Source organism: Symsagittifera roscoffensis, chromosome 9 (genome assembly GCF_963678635.1).
Source record: "Symsagittifera roscoffensis chromosome 9, txSymRosc1.1, whole genome shotgun sequence".
Taxonomy (NCBI): Eukaryota; Metazoa; Xenacoelomorpha; order Acoela; family Convolutidae; genus Symsagittifera; species Symsagittifera roscoffensis.
Genome location: NC_087070.1, coordinates 54,874,598 through 54,891,682, shown reverse-complemented (window position 1 = coordinate 54,891,682; position 17,085 = coordinate 54,874,598). Strand labels below are relative to the sequence as shown.

Sequence of the window (17,085 nt, the reverse complement as noted above, 5' to 3'; positions counted from 1 at the left end):
TGAGCCGGAAAATATAATCAATTTTTACCGGAGTTTTTTTTAAATCAAAGGTTCAAGCCCCCTAAAACTACAATGACTTACCATTGCGCTTAAAGCGGGAGTAAGCCAACAATCTTGAAGGGATAAAAAAATGAAGAAAAACTCAAAAGAGAAAACGTTTAGAAGAGAAAAAAATTATAGATGTGCGAAAATTTGTTTACGGGAAAAAAGTTTAGTTACAGACTACAAGACACTTAGATGTAAGCAAATGTAAAGATACTTCAAGTATTCATTGTTCTGACTAGCACCCCTAAAGAGTGGGAAGGAACTACGGCGTTGGTTATATTTTTCCGCCCAATTTCAGGTACCTCAGAGAAAACTTCTCGAGTTAAGAGAGGTATCAAAGTACAGCCCATTCAGGATGTTCAGTGCTGACTAAGTTAGCGAAAACTGATGGAGGCTGACCTCTTTGCTGTTTTATAACAACTACTTTAACGTCTCTTTAGCAATTATAATCTCTCATTTTTCATCAATTTCGAACGAGAGCTTCGAACCACTTGCAACACAAAAAATAGCTTGGTAAACTAGCTGACAGAAAATGAGACGAAAGCCGCTGCCAAGTCGAAATTATTTTTTAAATTACCCAGTTTTTTATAGGTTTGTGTAAGTTGCATATGTTCATTTTGAGGAAACGTGCCAATTAAGTAAGCTTCCAGCACTGAATTGAGTTAGATTCAAAACAAAACTTACACAGCCATAAAAACTCTGATATCAAACATTTTAAAGCACAAATATCTGATTCTCCTAAACACACGCACACACACACAAAAAAAATTTCCAGTAACAAAGGACTCAATATGAGAAAAAAAAATCGATAAATTATACGCTGAAGCTTTTTACACAATGAAACGAAAAAATGAAAGAGCAAATTGGAGTAATTAAATTCCTAACCAAGATTAAAAAAATCCGAAGATACAGTCTAGACAAATATGTGCTGCAACATGTGTCTCTTGTTAATGAAATTACCCAATTGCCCAAATGATTAAAATAATTTTGCTGTTAATGTAAAGAAAGCTGTTATTCCAACAATTGAAAACCAAACTCCGACAACTGTATTCGGGTGTTTTCATTTTTTTTGCCTTTTCCGCACAAAATCAGGTACCACATATAACCATCAGAATGGGTCGAGTGATATATCATTATCAATCCCTTTCAGTACGAACGACATTTAAAAGTTTTTCGAAGGTATCCCAGTGTCGAGAAAAACCGGGTTGGAAACTTCTTAGTATAACGCTAATTTGGAAGGTCTAAGCTCTCAATTAACCTTCGCTTTAAGAAATTGGGCTTTTAGGCTTAAAACACCTTGATTTTACTAAACAAAAACTAATTTTGATGACTTAATTTAGCACTTTCTTGTAACAAAAAATTACAATCTGCAAAAAAAAACACTCAGGCCCAATTTTAAAAACTTTTTACGCGTTTGTATAATTCTCTCATCACACGAAGTATAAGAAACTACTCTAATTCGAAGACTTTTTGTAGTTTTTACACAGGCGAAGCAGACGACTGAGCAAAAAAAGTTTACCTAGAAAACATTTTGAGCAATAAAATTTGATCCCTCAAACGACAAATTATGAGGCATCTAAGCAGATCTGACATCAACCGAAACCATTTAAGCCAAAAAAAATCCTTGGAGTGAAGAAAAAAAAACAAAAAATAAAAAGCGAAAAATGAAATTAAAAACAAGAGTTGATTTACGAATAACAATGATAATTCGAAAGAGCGGCAAATTAATGCAGAAACGCCCAAGAAAGTTAAGTTGCCACACATTCTGTTCTGCTGCCATCGTGACACCAACTGATTTTGTAAAATTAGTATTTAGCCCGAAAAAAGTATGTTCCAATTTGATAACGCTTAATAATTGAAGGCGCAATGATTGTATTCGGAACATTCTGTGCTGCTTGCTCCGAATACAAACTTATTAAATAGTGTCTTTCTAGAAAACTGATTGATACGGGATAGCCGTGGTGATCCCTATAGTATTAATGCGATTCCATATCTTCAAGGATAGCCCTATTCGAAGCATATTGATTGCAGACAAACAAGCCAGACGTTTAGAATTTAGCAACATCAACATCCTCTCGTTACCCGGAGCTCAAATTCACGATCTGTACAGGTTCGTACCAGGAAAGGTCAATACGACAAAATTGTAATATTCGCGGGCGGAAACGATCTGTATAACGGCTACCTACCATCTACGGCAAGCGTAGATGAAGTAACTGATCGTATAGTCAGCCTAGCAAACCATCTGCTCCACGTCTGCGAACGTATCTTTGTACTTGGCATTCCAGCTCGATATCCCCCTGAAGTCGAACGCGAATCGATTCAGGACCACGATCTCATCCGACACTTCGCAGTAAATCGAAAGTTAGAAAAACAAGCAGTTGGCGCTCGTTAGGTTTTCCGAGGCCTATCTGAACAGATTTACTGTGAGAACCACGTCACCGAGCGAGATCACGTCCACCTCAACGAGTCAGCTTTGAGTGGACTAAGAAGCATCTTGAAGAAACGGGTCTTATACGAAGACTATTCTGTAAGTGCCAGCGAGCGACGACCCAACACTTACGAGTGCAATCGAGCGACCGGTTGTCTGTGCGGATCCTACACGGGATAAGGTTAGAGCCTTCGTTTCGACTTTAACAGATAGGTCTCCTTTTCTGGATTCACTGTTAAAGTCAAACCCATCCCTTCCTTTTTCCGCTCCGCTGTTTGTAAGGCTTGGCAAATAGGTCTCCCTCTCGGGATTCATTGCAAACAAGTCTTAAGCAAGCAATCATTACCTAGTAGAACCATATCGATATAATGGGTGAGACCAGGAGGCGCCTTGGTTCGGTAGATGCGAACTACTATCCCTCACTTGATCAAATCCTGTCTGCTCACGATGATGATCTAAAAAAGTTCCTAAGCAAAACGAAAAAAAAACAACATTGTTTGTCTATTCAAAGAATTATTACTTAAGTTCAACGAAAAAGAGAGCATTCAGAACGACCTTAATGCTATCAAAACTTCAATAAAAAAGTGCACGATGACGTTAAAGGATCAGCAATGGCAGAAACGCGATCAGCAGGGGAACCTCCAAGGGTAGCTACATCTCAGCACTGTTGAAACAGAAAAGCTCCGAAGATGATAAAACATGTGAGGTGAGGATCTCCGGTATACCGGAGTTCAAATCTGTCAGCTCTGAAAAGAAGCCCAGACAGCTAGACATAAAACAACACGAAGAAAAGCCATGATTTCAATCATGGAACACCTCGAAATACAAAAAGCAATAACATCAGCAACAGGTATGGGAAAATTCAGACCTGAGTCGATAAGACCAAGAACATTTTTAGTCAAGTTTCGCGACAAAATGACTGCATACAAGGTTCTTGCGAGTGCCTTCAGACTGAGGCAATACGATGGTACCGCATACGAAAAATTCAAAGTGTACATCAGCAAATCGTTGAATAAGACCGAGCAAGAACAAGAACACAAAATCTTGAATAAAAGAAGAAGTCTGATCGAAGAAAACACAGACCCTAGCCGATTAAAAATTCGTAATTTAGAACTCTTCCTAGATAGTGCAGTAGAAGATTTAAGTGAACGTTGACTTTCTTTGACTTACGAAACTGACCAATTTACTGATTATTCGATTTTACTTTTAATACCCGAAGCTTAGTGAAATCAAGTAGGCGCACATCTCTATCAAACTTTGTCTTCACCAACAACTTTGACATCATCTGTTTAAGCGAAACATGGCTCAAAACTAACATCAGCGACTCAGAACTATTCCTCCCTGGCTTCAATATCTTTCGTTCTGACAAACACCAAACAAAAAGAAAAAACAGCCCACGGTGGGGTCCTTATTGAAACAAGTCTGCACTAAAATGCTATGAAATCTCTCTTCCTGACCAAATTCAAGGTTATTGCACCGCTATAATCTGGGAATCTTCCGAAGCCACATTACTAATTACCACATGCTATTTCCCCCCTCCTAACAGCAAATAGTATTTGGAGACCTTCCGTATTTGTCAGCTAGTGGACTTCTTGTCGAACTGCAATGCAAATCATCGTATAATAAACGAAGACTTTAATCTTTTTTCAATTGACTGGCCCATTCAAACCTCAGAGCCGCTCCATCAATGTATACTTGACAAAATAGATAAATTAAGCTTAACTCAAACTATTCATTTCAAAACAACAAACGCTAATATACTTGACTTAGTCCTTGTTAGCAATCAGGTTGAAATAATCGACACCCTACCACTCGACGTATTTACTGCACCAAAATCTGCTCACAAACCTATTAACTCAATAATCCGCATGAAGGAACTCAAGAAAAGCTCCACATTTAGGAAAACCAGTTTCTATAGCTATTGCAAAGCTGACTTCAACGGTTTAAACGATGCGTTTTCAATCAACACCTTCTCACCTTACTGCTGGTCAAATGTTACAAAAATAGTCGAACTATGGTACGAACGGATTCATAGCTTTCTGCCAAAATTCATCCCGCGTAGAACTCAACATAGACAATCTTCCTCCCTGGATAACTCCTGAGACGTCAAATTCAATGAAACGTCTGTCAACATTACGCAAACAAAAAGGTTCGCAATGTGCCTCGGTGATTGCAATAAATAAAAAGGTACAAACCGCCGTAGAGAATAACAGAAGCGAATACGAACAACATTTGTCTAACTCGCGTGATACTAAAGCCCTGTTAAAATACTATAGAAATTCCGTAACTCAGAATTACCTTCCGTCATGAAACTTGATAATTCAGTTGCGAAAACCTTGCCAGAGCAAGCTTATCTATTCGCCAAATTTTTTAACTCAGCATTTATAATCTCTTCTCAACCATCCTGTCTTGAAAAACAAGAGCACTCAGTTAAACAAATAATTCATAATATAGAACCAGACAGGAACCTGATTGCCAAACTGTGTAATGATCTAGATCTAAGTAAGTCGAGAGGTCCCGATCTACTACCTCCTGTTTTATTTAAGCGTTGTAGTAGTGAATCTTTAACGCCCTCTCTCTACCATATCATATATAAAGCACTCCAGACCTGTTGTTTCCCTGATCAATGGAAACACTCTATTGTCAGCCCAGTTTTCAAAAAAGAAAGGAAGCAAGGCCTGGATAAGTAACTACAGGCCAATATCACTACTTAATATTGCCAGCAAAATCTTCGAAAAAGTTCTTTTCATCGATCTATATAAACATCTAAAACCTATGTTGCACAACAATCAATTCGGATTTCAAGCGAAAATGTCAGGGACCATCCAAATGCTGCTCTATCTGGATACCATATATTCAGCTAAAAGCGAAAATGAAGAAGTAGACGTAATGTATACCGATTTTGAGAAAGCTTTTGACAAAGTAGATCACGGTATTCTGATTGATAAGCTCAACTCGTTGGGAATCAGAGGCAAAATATTAAAGCTAATTTATAACTACCTGACAAATAGAACACAATGTGTCAAAATCAAAGACTGTCTGTCCCAATCATTCTATGTCACAAGCGGTATTCCTCAAGGATCAATCCTCGGGCCATTGTTTTTTCTTGTCATAATAAACGACCTACCAAGTGTATGTAATCATTCCACCAGCTTTCTATACGCAGACGACGCAAAGTTCATACGAATTGGTATACTTAACGCAGAATTTCAGAATGACCTAAATAACATCTTCACGTGGACTCAACAAAACCAGATTGCGCTCAATGCGTCGAAATGCACTCACCTACCGGTTAAACGTCCCACAAGTAGCGACTTTTACTTCGCCTCAATTTTAATTAAGAAAGTCTCAGAAGAAAAAGACCTAGGAATAATTGTAAAATCGGATCTTGGCTGGACATCGCATATTAAACTTAGAAGAGGAAAAGCCCTCAACACTCTATGCATGCTTAAGCGCAACCCACTGCCTCTTAACACCAAGACCAAACTTAATCTGTTCAAATCCATGGTAATTCCAGTTTTGCTATACGGTTCAGCGTGCTATCAATTGAACGTCGAAGAAATGAAACTCTTAGAAGGTGTTTAACGCAATGCATGCAAATGGATTGCAACAGATCCTAATTACAAAACGTCGCTTCAGCGTCTAGGAATACTGCCTTTACACACGTACATTCAGCTCAATAATTTAGTTCTACTATCGAAAATCCTCAATAATCACTACGACTACAATTTTTCTGACCGTTTTCCGCCAAAAAATGACCTAGCTAATACAAGATCTCGTTTATTTGAAAGTACACGCCCTGCAAAATTTGTTTGTGAAAAAAAATTTTGGTTTCATGCAAAGAGGCTGGCTAATTTGGTTCCTCAAAAAGTGGACTTTACCAACACGATAGGACTCAAAAGACGGTTGCTGCAATGGATGTGGGAGCATTTCGAGAAAAGATTCGATGACTCCAACCCCTGTAGCTGGAAAATTCTGTGCGACTGTACCCGAAACAACTGCAGAAATATGTCTAACTAACTGAACTGAAACTGTGGGAAAACCCCTTGCGTACGCTAAATTCATATTTTTATTATTATTACTAGCAATTAACGCAACTTCGATGCTTCAAAATTTTTGGACAACTCATGAAAAACCGCATATATTGGAAACAACATCTGCAAACTTTTAGTGTACTCTGACTGCACCCATTTACAGGGTTGGTAATTTCGAACTTTTGAATTTTTTTTAAATTCCCATTTCAAAAGCGTCATCTCGAAAACTTAAAGGGCCTTTGGAGAAATTTGGAAGCCAGATTTGCAACCACTGAAGGGTTAGGAATACAAAATTTTGTGAATTTTTTTAAACCTAAGTTTCCCGATACAAAAAAATTAAAAAACGTCTTATCTCGGAAACGTCTTATCTCGGAACAGGATTTGAGCATTCAATTAAAGAGGCAAGATTTGAGACGCCTGGGTGTACGCTGACAATAAGATTGTATCTTCATCAAGTTAGTAGTTTCAATTTTTTTTGAATTTCTTTGTAGAGAAGTTCCTAGAGAAAATTTGAAAAAATCGAAAAACTTCACATCTCGGAAATTAAAAGCATTTGAGCAGTCGCGTTTAGCAGTCGCATGTGGCAAGATTTGCAACTCTATAGAGTACCCTGACAACACCGAACTATAGAGTTGGGAAATTCAAATTTTGAAAAATAATTAATTTAAACTTTCTGAAAATTTTTGAAAAATTCACAAAAAACGTCATATCTCGAAAACTACAAGGATTTGAACAGTCATATTTGGAGACAAGATTTGTAACTCCTTAGAGTACTCCGATAGCACCCAACTACAGGGTTGGGAACTTCAAGTTTTGTAAACCGTTTTGTTATTTGAAATTTCTGAAAATTTTTGAAAAAGTCTTAAAAATCGTCTTATCTCGTTAACTAAAAATGATTCGGGCATTCAAAATTGGAGGCCAAATTTGCAACCCCTAATTTGATATTGGGCTGCTTAATTTAAACTCGGTAAAATAACCACTGAAATCAAATTGGAAAATGGAAAAAATTCTTAACCATTGCAATATACGATATAGATTAAACATGCAGAAATAATACGTTGAAAATGCTTAAACATGACGAGATAGTGAAGCCCTCTTTAAATATATAATAGATAGATTATTATTGCAATCGGATATCGTTGTTCGAATTTGATTACGCTTGCTAACCAGCCCTGTTGTTAATGTGCAAAACCTGCTACCATGAACTCAGGCCTTCAAATTGCATGAAAACATTCTAGAACAGAATCCTAAAAGGCTAGTAAAACGGCGCCCAAGAAAGCACAAAGCATAAAAATGATTTTCTCTCGTGCCTGGAGGCCTTTTCGAGTAGTCTATGGATCACAATTCAATTGCATTGGGTTTTGAGCATCAGGATGGTTGGTTAAAGAAGCAGAAAAGGGTTAGAGTCTCAAATATCGGCTCTTAGAAGTCTCTTATCTCAAATGAGTGACAAACTATTAGTTGCATGGCAAAAGATGCCACGTGATCCGACCACTAAATCACAATTAAAAAGGCAAAGAAGCTAAAATTATACTAAATTAGATCTAACTGAAAAAAGAGCATAATATGTTGTGATAAATACAATGTTCGCAGAATCTCATATAAATTTCTTTTCTTTGATTAACAAGCTTAAGCCTCAATCGTCAAAAATCTTTTCTTGGATTTTGTTCGCAGTATTGTAACAAAACTCGATTGAGATCTTAGGTTGAAGATAATTCAGCATAAGAGTTCCAAGGATGATGCATATAACACAAGGCTATGATCAAGGATTTCGGGTACTAGTTTACTTGTTTGGTCCCTCAAAAAGGCTGTGATCCCTAATAAAAACCGAGGTACAGTATGTGGCTAATTCTAAGTGAGCATTTTTATTTCTCTGTATTGCTGCCGAAACGTGCCAAGTTAGTCTAGCGGTTACGAATCGGATAACCAGCCCTAAGGAGTAGGTTCAAATCCCGTGCTGGCTCTTCTTTTTAGAAAATAGGAGAGACCAATCATCTAAACTAGTTTTGTCACGAGCCCAAACAAGTAAACTAGAACCGGATTTCGGGCAAATTGTTCGTGGACAAATCATGTTTTTTGAGTTCGCCATTACTACTAGTTTTTCTCAATGATAATAACGCTGTCTAATGGCCCCAGAAGAAATAAAAAAAGTACCCAAGAAACTCAAAATTATTCTTCTTTCTGCAGTCAGTGATCAAAACAATTATGATCAATTTTATGAAACCATTAACTACATTAACACTTAGGAAACCATAATTGCAAATGACTCTTCTACTTGGGAATTTAAAAAAGTGCCCTTAAAACATATAAGCACAGGTCAAGTGAAGCACTGCTGTTGGGTTAGATAGAGGGGAGTCAATAATAGTTTTTGCTAGAAGTAATCGGTGCTTCCTTTCGAGGTGCTCGGTACTTGCGAAGAGGGAGGGAAAGCACTACTGGTTGAGGGGGTCAACGAGGCCGGAAATCTTGCTTCTGGTTTAGTGGTGGGTGTTCCTGAAATTGACTCTTCCTCGTTACCGGAATCTCCCATGTCCATTCCGGCTGGATTCGAGCCCTCAGAATGGTCGCTGTAGGCTCCAGATCCTGAATAACCACTGTAGTTATCATCGTCATCATCGTAATCATCGCTTAAACCTCCGTCGAAGTCGAAATCTAACTCCTCTTCTTTTACAATTGTGCTTCGCTCTTCCTGCAAGTACTCTTCAACAGTCGATGGAATTTTCACATTGTCTAGTTCTGCGTCTCTCTTTGTGCTTTCGACCTGCTTGCGAATAATTTTGACGTATCTATCGTCCTCTTTATTTGCCCATTTCCGGTACATTACCGATGCATCTACATTTGCAGGTGAAAATGTGTTGGGACATGAAAACAGAGATATAACGCTGAGAACTATTGTTCTGGCTTCTTGGGTGGGTCTCCATCTTTCTTCTGCCTTTTCTCCACTTTGTTGGTCTGGCACTGGTGAGTGTAAAATCGATATACATACTTCTCCAGAATCGTGGTAAATATTGGGATGCCACATCTTTGTCAGAAATTTAAACTTAGGCGGCGAAAAAGGATAGTCAGGGGGGAACTCCATCACACCTTTGAAATAGCCTCCCTCGTATAACGTTTCAGGGGGTCCAAAGATTCGCACATGCCATTTGAAGATGTTGCTTTCGTCAACATCAACAACAAAACCAGCTGTTTTTTGTTTTCGCAAGTCTGCTATTTCTTGCTGAAGTCGTTTTGCCGCCGCTCCAACAGCTTTTGCCATTTTTTTCTTAAATTTTTAACTCAAGTGATAATAAAAAAAATATGGCTCAACAAAATCCAGAACAAACAATTTACACCTTATTCTCAAACAACTGTTTGCACCTCATAATGGCACACTTCCGACACAACCCAAACATGGCATGACGGTGAATTCCCATAGGTTCCAATATTCATAGCTTCCAAAATAAAAAATCAGTCGCATAACTTCCAAAATTTATCTTCTTGAATTCTGATTGGTTGAAATTTGAGCCAACAAATTTATGGATTGATTGTTTACTGTTCAACCAGCATAAACTCAAGCTGCAGAATAGTGACCGCCGCAGCCGCGCCAACGTGTTGCGAGCTTGCCACCAAAGGGTAGGACTCTATACGAAATTTAGAGCCGGTTATCGCCGCAAAGCGGCGACGCGCGCGTAGCGCGCCCACCGGCGACCTTAAACCGAGACTCGGCTAATTTAGTCTTTTGACCAATTGAAAAGATTTGGAACTTATGCGACTGCTTTTTCATTTTGGAACCTATGAATACGCACCGGCATGACAAACTAGCAAAAATATCTTTTGATGAAAAAAAACTGACACATCGAGCGAAACTACCAAATTTTTCATAACTTTCTCTCAATTTTTCTTCAATAACAAATAATTATGGGAACTTAAAACTGTCAATTCATCAGTGCATCGACAAAATATTTTATAAAAAATGATCAACATTCATGCAAAAATGTCAAACTTAATTTAAGTATCATATTTACGAAAGATCTATACGCATCAAAAAACCGAGATTTTCTGTTACTGTGAACGCTGCTGCCGCGCAAAAAAAGAAGGAGGAGGATACTCCACAAGTAAAATTGTTCCTCAGGTATGTGGATGACATTGTTAGTCATTGTTAAACAACAGTCAAAGGTGAGCCAAAGAGCGCAGATGTTAGTTGAGGAATCATAGATAGCTCGAATAACGAAACAAAAACAATAAAGTTTTGCAAGCAGCTTAGGAAATTTAACCAACGTTCCAGTGCTTTTAACCACAAGATAATTAGAATTTAGAATTTATAAATCTTCCGGTACCATCGCTCACATCAGCATTTTCTAATGACCTCAAGTCAAGAGTGGTTTATGAACTTTCATGTTGTGGATGCATTTCCATCTATGTCGGACAAACTGTTCGACCTTTGACCACCAGAATAGAGGAAAATAAGAAAACAGACTCACCGGTATGCTTCGGCCTCAGCAATGCAGTCTTCTGGTTTTTCTGGCTTTTCATTTAAAACGTACATGTCTAAATCGAAATTATGACTCGAAAGTTTTCAGACAAATTAATTGAAAGTTTTAATTTAATTTTAGAGGTTAAAAGTAATTTGATCTACATAATAGTTTTGGAAGTCGACTGTGATTGGCGAATATTTTCATATGATGGTTCAGAGCCAAAAAGTATGTGAATTTTATTGAATGACATTTACAAATTGCTGTTTCATCTTCATTTAAATTAGTTTATTGTAAGAATCTTGACAATTCACAATGTTGCGAAAAAAGCCTTGGAATTCACATTTTATCAAAAATCTGCTCATTTTACGAAGTTCACCAATGAAACTGAAACAACGGTTTTGACGTGATGAATTACATCAACATTTTTAACCGTTCCTTAAAGTTTTGATTAGTTTTCATTTATTTGGTTCAAATCTCCGTTTTTCTCGTACATGACAATTTCATTCTATTTAGTTATGATTACAAATTACTATGGAGCTGTGACATTCGATCAGAATGGACTGAAATGCGTGTCAGAAACGAATTTTTATCTCGAGCTGTCTCGTGAGAGAATTGGTTGTTTTAGAAGATTAGTGGTGTTAATCGTACAATTTAATGAATTCGAAGAAGTTAATTGGGAGTGGCGAAATGATTTTTAAAAATCAATTGAAAATAAAGACACGACACGACCTTGAATTCTCTCGACAGTTGAAAAACCGCGAAAATCAGAAGACCATTTTTTGATAGTCAGAACTCTGAACCAAGCAGATAAAAAACGAGTGTGGAGACCCGAAAGCATTCCGGAAAGTAACGATTTTGCAGACAAAATCGTTACTGTGCTGACTTTTTTAATCTGGAAGGGCAAGTGCCGAGATTGCAGACATAACTTTTGATGAAAAAAACTAGCAGTTATATCTTTTGATGTAAAAAAAACTTTGACATCGAGCGAAACTAGAACTACCAAAATTTTCATATCTTTCTCTCAATTTTTCTTGAATGAAAAATAGTTATGAGAACTTAAAACTGTCAACTCAAAAACTTTCGCACATTTTGTGCATCGTCAAAAAAATTCAACACCTTTTTTAATTCTCATCTAAAACCTGCAGAGCAGAAAATTTTCAGTAATTGTAACACATTATACTTATATGACAATTTAACCGATATAGTCGCACTTTTTGTACTTCGTTGCGTATTCGGTTTAGGTGAAATATAACCCTGACCTCTATGATTCAAAATGCATTTATTGCACACCACTTGAGAACACTGAACGCAGAAGAGATCATTCATCAACTTGTGTGATGCACATATTGACATTTCGTACCCTCTTTGATCCACATTTTCGTGTCCACGCCTAACATGAGGACATATACACGAATTACAAAGGAAGTCGTTTTGCTCCTGTAAGCTGTTGCAGGTTTTACAATTCAGAAGTCCTGGAATTGAGGTAAGAATGAGTTCGAGAATGGAGTCATTAGTGACAATGGGGTGGTTCAGATGTCTGGGACAGTCGCTTCGTTGGAACGCTCTATGGACTTTCTCACAATGGCTGCATTGCCAATCTGGACGGTTAACGACATGCGCTGTCTGAGGAAAGTCCCGGCTCATTTGTCATCGGTTTCAGGTCAGGCTCTCGTATTTCATTCGCTTTGCCTATTCTACTTTGTCTGCCATTGTCGGACCTGGGAAGGTTCCTCGGGCAACATTAGACATGGCAAGGCTGTTGAAGCACGTGAAGTCCCAGATCAGGCAGAGGGCGTTTTTCCACGGAGAGAGAGTAAAACCGTCTGGTCTCTTTCGGTCATCAAGTGAGAGGCCGACTGGTTCTAGAGAAGACTGAATCTCGGACAAACAGAAAGCACGTTTGATGGCTTCACTCCCAAGTCCGTGTCTCCTGTGGTGACTGCAGCTTTTAGCACAAGGCAGAACATGAATGCCTTTAACGTCAGCTTGGGCCCCGAATTCACATGTGTACGGTGATGAAATATTGTCGCCAAGGCGTAACGAAGAAGCAATACGGAACTGTTCGGGTGTTAGTTTTAGTTTCAAAGTGGATGATGGCAGATTGTTGATCCAGTCACCGGATCCTCGGCTTATTGTCTTGTTCAGTGGAGACGTTTTCGAGCTCCCTGAGACCATTTTCAGCGATAGGTTGATACCACTTTTTCTGTTTCTTCTAATCGCAGATGTCCGGTGCAGTTTCATCTCCTCCCACAAGTAGCCACCATTTGTCAGCTGCTTCTCGTAAATCAGTTTCGGGCAATCTTGTTTTGATTATTGACTCGACAAGAGCTCGGGACTTACTAACAGAGGATAGAAAAGCAAGGGTTGACAGTTCTGTAACATTGTGCATGCCCATTCCTGCGCATTTAACGGGCAGAGTGAGTTGTTGCCACGTTTGTTCGTCTAAATGGACGTTCAGTACTGTTTGTAGCGTGGATCGGATTGCTTCATCAAAAAGAGTCAGGATATCTGACCTTCTAAACGTTGGCGCGGTGCGAAGAGTATAGAGCAGTTTCGGAACAAACAGACAGTTTTTGATGAAGTAAAATGCTTCGTGGGCGTCTACATGTTCCATTCCTTTGCATAGAGTCCTAAGAGATATCAGTTTCTCGTTCAACACGCGGTCCAGCGCGTCTTGGCCAATCGGTGCTCCCAGCATCTCTAGATCGCATACTTTCGTGACGGTAATGCTTGGTAACAGATCGTTGAACTCGCGGATGATGTCATCACTGAGGCTGGTGTTGGGTCCCAAAATGGTCAGCTTGCTTTTGTTGGCGTTTAGTGAGAGTCCTAGGGACGTTGCGAACACGATAAACGCCCGCAGTTTGGCCAGAACAAGTCTCCAGTTGTCTCCCATTGCTATGTCGTCCAGGTACCCTTGTTTGAACCGGGTTTTTATCGCGTCTTAGCCGGGGTGGATGGTCGAGTTGTATCGAAAACATGCTGAGGGGTCTCCTTGTTGCCATCCTTCAGACGATGGCAGGGAAAAATTGCCGAACAATAAGATGCTGCCTTCCGAGTAGCACAATTTGAAGAAAGGAAGAAGTTCAGGTGTTTCTCGGTTAATGGATTCTGCAGTTTTGTCCCTTCTGATAGCGTTGAAGGCGTTGGAAAAGTCCAGTTTCACTAACACTTCTTGTTCGGTAGCCGTGTAGCAGAACGCTCGAGTTGCATGAGCTGCTGCCTCAGCTCCAGACGGGTTGCAGCAGTCTAGTTGGAGGTTCCCGAAAAGAGACTTTGCTTCTGCCGTTATTGCTTCGCATCCGGTTTTCACAGCAAGTCTCCTAAAAGTGTCTCCTACAGCGGACAATCGTCTTCTGGGTAAATTAGTTGATCTAGTGGTCTGGGAGGGTGTTTTTCTCTCAGCTTGCTCAGGATCTCTTCAGATGGTTCGAGGACGCCGTTGTCGGAACTGGCAAATCGGACAGCACCTTTCACATCACCTTTGTCGAGTTTCTCGCTCACTCGTTTCATTAATTATTCGACGTCTGTTTGTTGGTTGGAATTTTGCTTAGACATCGTGCGGGGTTTCACATCGACAAGGTCTCGGTTTTGCATGAATATAGTGATTCGGTTGTTCACTTGGGTAGCAAGGGACTGTTTTTGGCTTTTTCCCGCTCTCAACGGAGCTTGCAGACATAGAGTTGGGAAAACGAAAAGACGGAGTCAAGCGATGTTCGAGTCTGGAGAGTTCAGGCTTGCGTTGAGCGTGTCTTTCAGTGCCGCTGCAACCGCTATCCTGGAAGCTTTCGGGGCGAATTTAAGGATACGCCGTCGGCTGATTTTCATGAAGTGAACAATGTTGTTGGCTGATTCGATGCTGTCTTCTCTGACTCGTATATCTGCTTATCAGTTCATTTTCTCGAATGGGGACTCTCCTGAAAGAGCGCATCTATTCCTCGGGGGACAATGTGGATGGAGCATCAAAAATTTTGTGAGCTTGATGGTTCTAGTGCACAGCGAGCACTGTGCGCTTTTCAGGTTGGCAGTTTCCTGGTTTTCAGTCGACGCCGGTCGGCGAAAACGTTGATAGTCACTTCATCGAATTTCTCCAGCAACTCAGTTGGGAAATCACTAGTCACGCTCGGCGGTGGTGAGTTCGGTTGGCATGGGGACGGTGGTGCTGAGTGGGAGGTTTGGCTTTGGGAGAGGATGCCCCTTGTCTCCCTCCACCCAGATATCCATGACCCCCTCACTGCACATTTCTGCAGCAAAGCGCCACTGTACTATCGCTGCGCCTCCTTGCATCTATGCAAGAAGGACTTCTTCTTTTTGGGATTGGGCAAAGCTTGGTATTGATGAGTCAGGATATAATACATCGTGTCTGCTGTTCCAGTTTTTGTTTTTGAAATGAACTTTGGAACGGCCATCTTTTTTACTGATGATCTTCGCTTCATATGTTTTTCCATCAGTGCCAGTTGGAAGAACCATCTTGTTCTCAACACTCTCTCTCGCTCTCTCTCTCTCTCTCTCTCTCTCTCTCTTTCTCTCTCTTCGTGTCGTTAGATTAGATTCCTCGGATTAGATAGATTCGTTCCCGGCCAGAAAAGGGGTATTGATGCGTTTCGTCTCGTATCTTGTTTATAAGTAACTTTGACGTAACGATTGGTCTGATTGAGCTTCGCCATCCAGCTGCCGCAGCAATTTGAATCATTTTAGCTATTTAATAAGTTAATCACAACAATTTATCACAACAAAATACTTTATAAAAATGATCAACAATCTTGCAAAAAATGTCAAACTTAATTTAAGTATCATATTTACGAAAGATCTATACGCATCAAAAACCGAGCTTTTCTGTTACTGTGAAAGCTGGTGCCTCGCTAAAAAGAAGGAGAAGGATACTCCACAAGTAAAGTTGCTCCTCAGGTATTTGTATGACATTGTTAGACAACAGTCAAAGGTGAGCCAAGTTGTGTTCTCGATGCCGCTAATTCTCTTCATCCAAACCTGAAGTTCACTCTAGAGGAAACTAATTTAGAGGGAAAATTGCGTTCCTAGACTTGAGCATAAATGTATCGCAGGATAGGGGTGAAACCTGCAATTGGTATCAAAAACCAACAAATACTGGGATTATACTGAACTAAAAAAGCTGCGCCCCAACTCGATATAAACGTAGTGTTATCCAAGGCACTATACTCAGAGTTTCAAGGAGTACATCTAACTAAGAGCAATTTGAAAAGGCTTTGGAAACTAATAGGGCTCAATGGCTGACAAATCAGTACCCTCAAAATTGGTCCGCAAAGGTGGCGGCAGACGCCCTGTGCAAAACCTTCGAGGATAAAAGCACGCCCGTGAAAAGTGAGAAGAGTTCCGCAACTCAATCAACAGAGGATGTGCAGACCCAATGCTGATGGTGCGAAATAGAGATAACCGAAGCCAAAAATTTGCGAGCAGGTTAGGAAACTTAACCAACGTTCAAATGGTTTTAACCACAAGAAAACTAAAATTTTGCTGTACCATCGCTCAAGTCAGCATTTTCTAATGACCTCAAGTCAAGAGTGGTTTATAAACTGTCATGTAATGGATGCACTTCCATCTATCTCGGACAAACTAAGAGGAACATAAGAAAGCAGACTCACCGGTAGGCCTGGACTTTCAGCAATGCAGTCTTGAGCGAAATAGCGCAGATGTTAATGGAGGAATCATAGATAGGTCAAACAACCAAACAAAAACAATAACATTTTTTGCAAGCAGTTTAGGAAGTTTAACCAACCTCCAAAGGGTTTTAACCACAAAAAAATAGAATCTTCCTGTACCATCGCTCAAGTCAGCATTTTCTAATGACCTCAAGTCAAAAGTGGTTTATGAACTGTCATGTTGTGGATGCACTTCCATCTATGTCGGACAAACTGTTCGATATTTGGCCACCAGATTAGGGGAATATAAGAAAGCAGACTCAACGGCAGGCCTCGATCTTCAGCAATGCAGACGTGAGCGAATAAGCGCAGATGTTAGTTGAGAACTTATAGATAGGTCGAACAACCAAACAAAAACAATTACACAAGAGGCAAAACATATCGCGAAAAAGAAACCGGGCTTCAACACGAGCGATGAGATTAGGAGCAGGGAAATAACGTTAAAA

At 39.6% G+C, this 17,085-nt stretch overlaps 2 protein-coding genes across 2 annotated transcripts in view; one reads left to right on the top strand and one right to left on the bottom strand.

The window, feature by feature from the left end:
• The first annotated feature begins 1,953 nt into the window (after positions 1 to 1,953).
• The window catches only part of LOC134854890 (endoplasmic reticulum junction formation protein lunapark-B-like), a 220,391-nt gene continuing 205,259 nt past the window's right edge, over positions 1,954 to 17,085 (top strand). Inside the window, exon 1 of the mRNA XM_063871249.1 lies at positions 1,954 to 1,968. The gene's annotated coding sequence lies outside the window, so the exon portion shown is untranslated. The remainder of the gene's footprint in view (positions 1,969 to 17,085) is intronic.
• LOC134853919 (ubiquitin-conjugating enzyme E2 R2-like) lies at positions 8,022 to 9,790 on the bottom strand. Its single transcript, XM_063869886.1, has one exon. It carries the CDS (start codon positions 9,761 to 9,763, stop codon positions 8,879 to 8,881), a length of 885 nt encoding a protein of 294 aa, XP_063725956.1. The 5' UTR covers positions 9,764 to 9,790; the 3' UTR covers positions 8,022 to 8,878.